Genomic DNA, 895 nt, shown 5'->3' with positions numbered 1-895 from the left:
CACCCAAAATCATCTCTGAATCGCCCAAAATTCCCTCTGGACCCCCCCCCAAATCCACCCAGAAGCCCAAAAAATCATCCCAAAATAACCCCCAGCACCCCAAAATCCCTCAAAATCCACCCAAAATCCACCCAGACCCCCAAAACAACCCCCCCAGCCCTCCCTTCCCTCCCCCCAAAATCCCCCTTCAAAACCCCTTTAAAAAGCCCCAAAAAAATCCCCAAAAATCCCCAAACCCCCCCCCCGAGTGCTGTCCCGGTGTGGAATTTTCCCGATTTTGCCGTTTTTCCAGTGGTTTCCATCATCAAGGGCAAGGTGGAGGAGGTGGAGCTGCCGGTGGAGAAGGTCGACATCATCATCAGCGAGTGGATGGGCTACTGCCTGTTCTACGAGTCCATGCTGAACACAGTCATCTATGCCCGGGATAAATGGCTGGTGAGAGCCCCAAAATCCCGGGAATTCACCCCAAAAATCCCTGGAGTATTCCCAGAAATCCCCGACAACCAAAACCCCCCAAATCCCCCGGTTTTTGGTTATTCCTTCACGAGTCCGGGTTCAAAAATGTCATTTCTGGAGGGAAAGTCACCCCAAAATGCACCCAGAGCACCTCAGAATGCACCCAAAATCCCAGGAATTCACCCCAGAAATCCCTGGATCCGTCCCCCAAATTTTAGGGACCCCCCCCGAGACCTCTTTCTAAATTTTGGGACCCCTCCCCAAATTTTGGGATCCCCCCCCGCAAGACCTCCCTTTTCACCCCTCTCAGCCCAACTCCCGAGCCCTGGAGAGCCCCTAAAATTCAAAAAAAATTCCCAGAAAATTTTGGAAAATCCCCTGCACCCTCCTCCAAATTTCGGCGACCCCCAGAAATTTTGGGACCCGCAGACCCCTCCCC

General features: G+C 53.0%; 1 protein-coding gene across 1 annotated transcript in view; it reads left to right on the top strand.

Annotated features, from left to right (window-relative positions):
* LOC108448650 overlaps window positions 1-895 on the top strand; it is a 2924-nt gene that overhangs the window by 605 nt on the left and 1424 nt on the right. Inside the window, exon 2 of the mRNA XM_017742376.1 lies at window positions 293-881. Coding sequence (XP_017597865.1) covers window positions 370-881 — 512 coding nt within the window. The 5' untranslated portion in view covers window positions 293-369. The remainder of the gene's footprint in view (window positions 1-292; window positions 882-895) is intronic.

Source organism: Corvus brachyrhynchos, unplaced genomic scaffold (genome assembly GCF_000691975.1).
Source record: "Corvus brachyrhynchos isolate BGI_N302 unplaced genomic scaffold, ASM69197v1 scaffold1098, whole genome shotgun sequence".
Lineage (NCBI taxonomy): Eukaryota > Metazoa > Chordata > Aves > Passeriformes > Corvidae > Corvus > Corvus brachyrhynchos.
The sequence above is the reverse complement of the archived record's forward strand: the minus strand, read 5'-3'. Positions and strand labels throughout refer to the sequence as shown.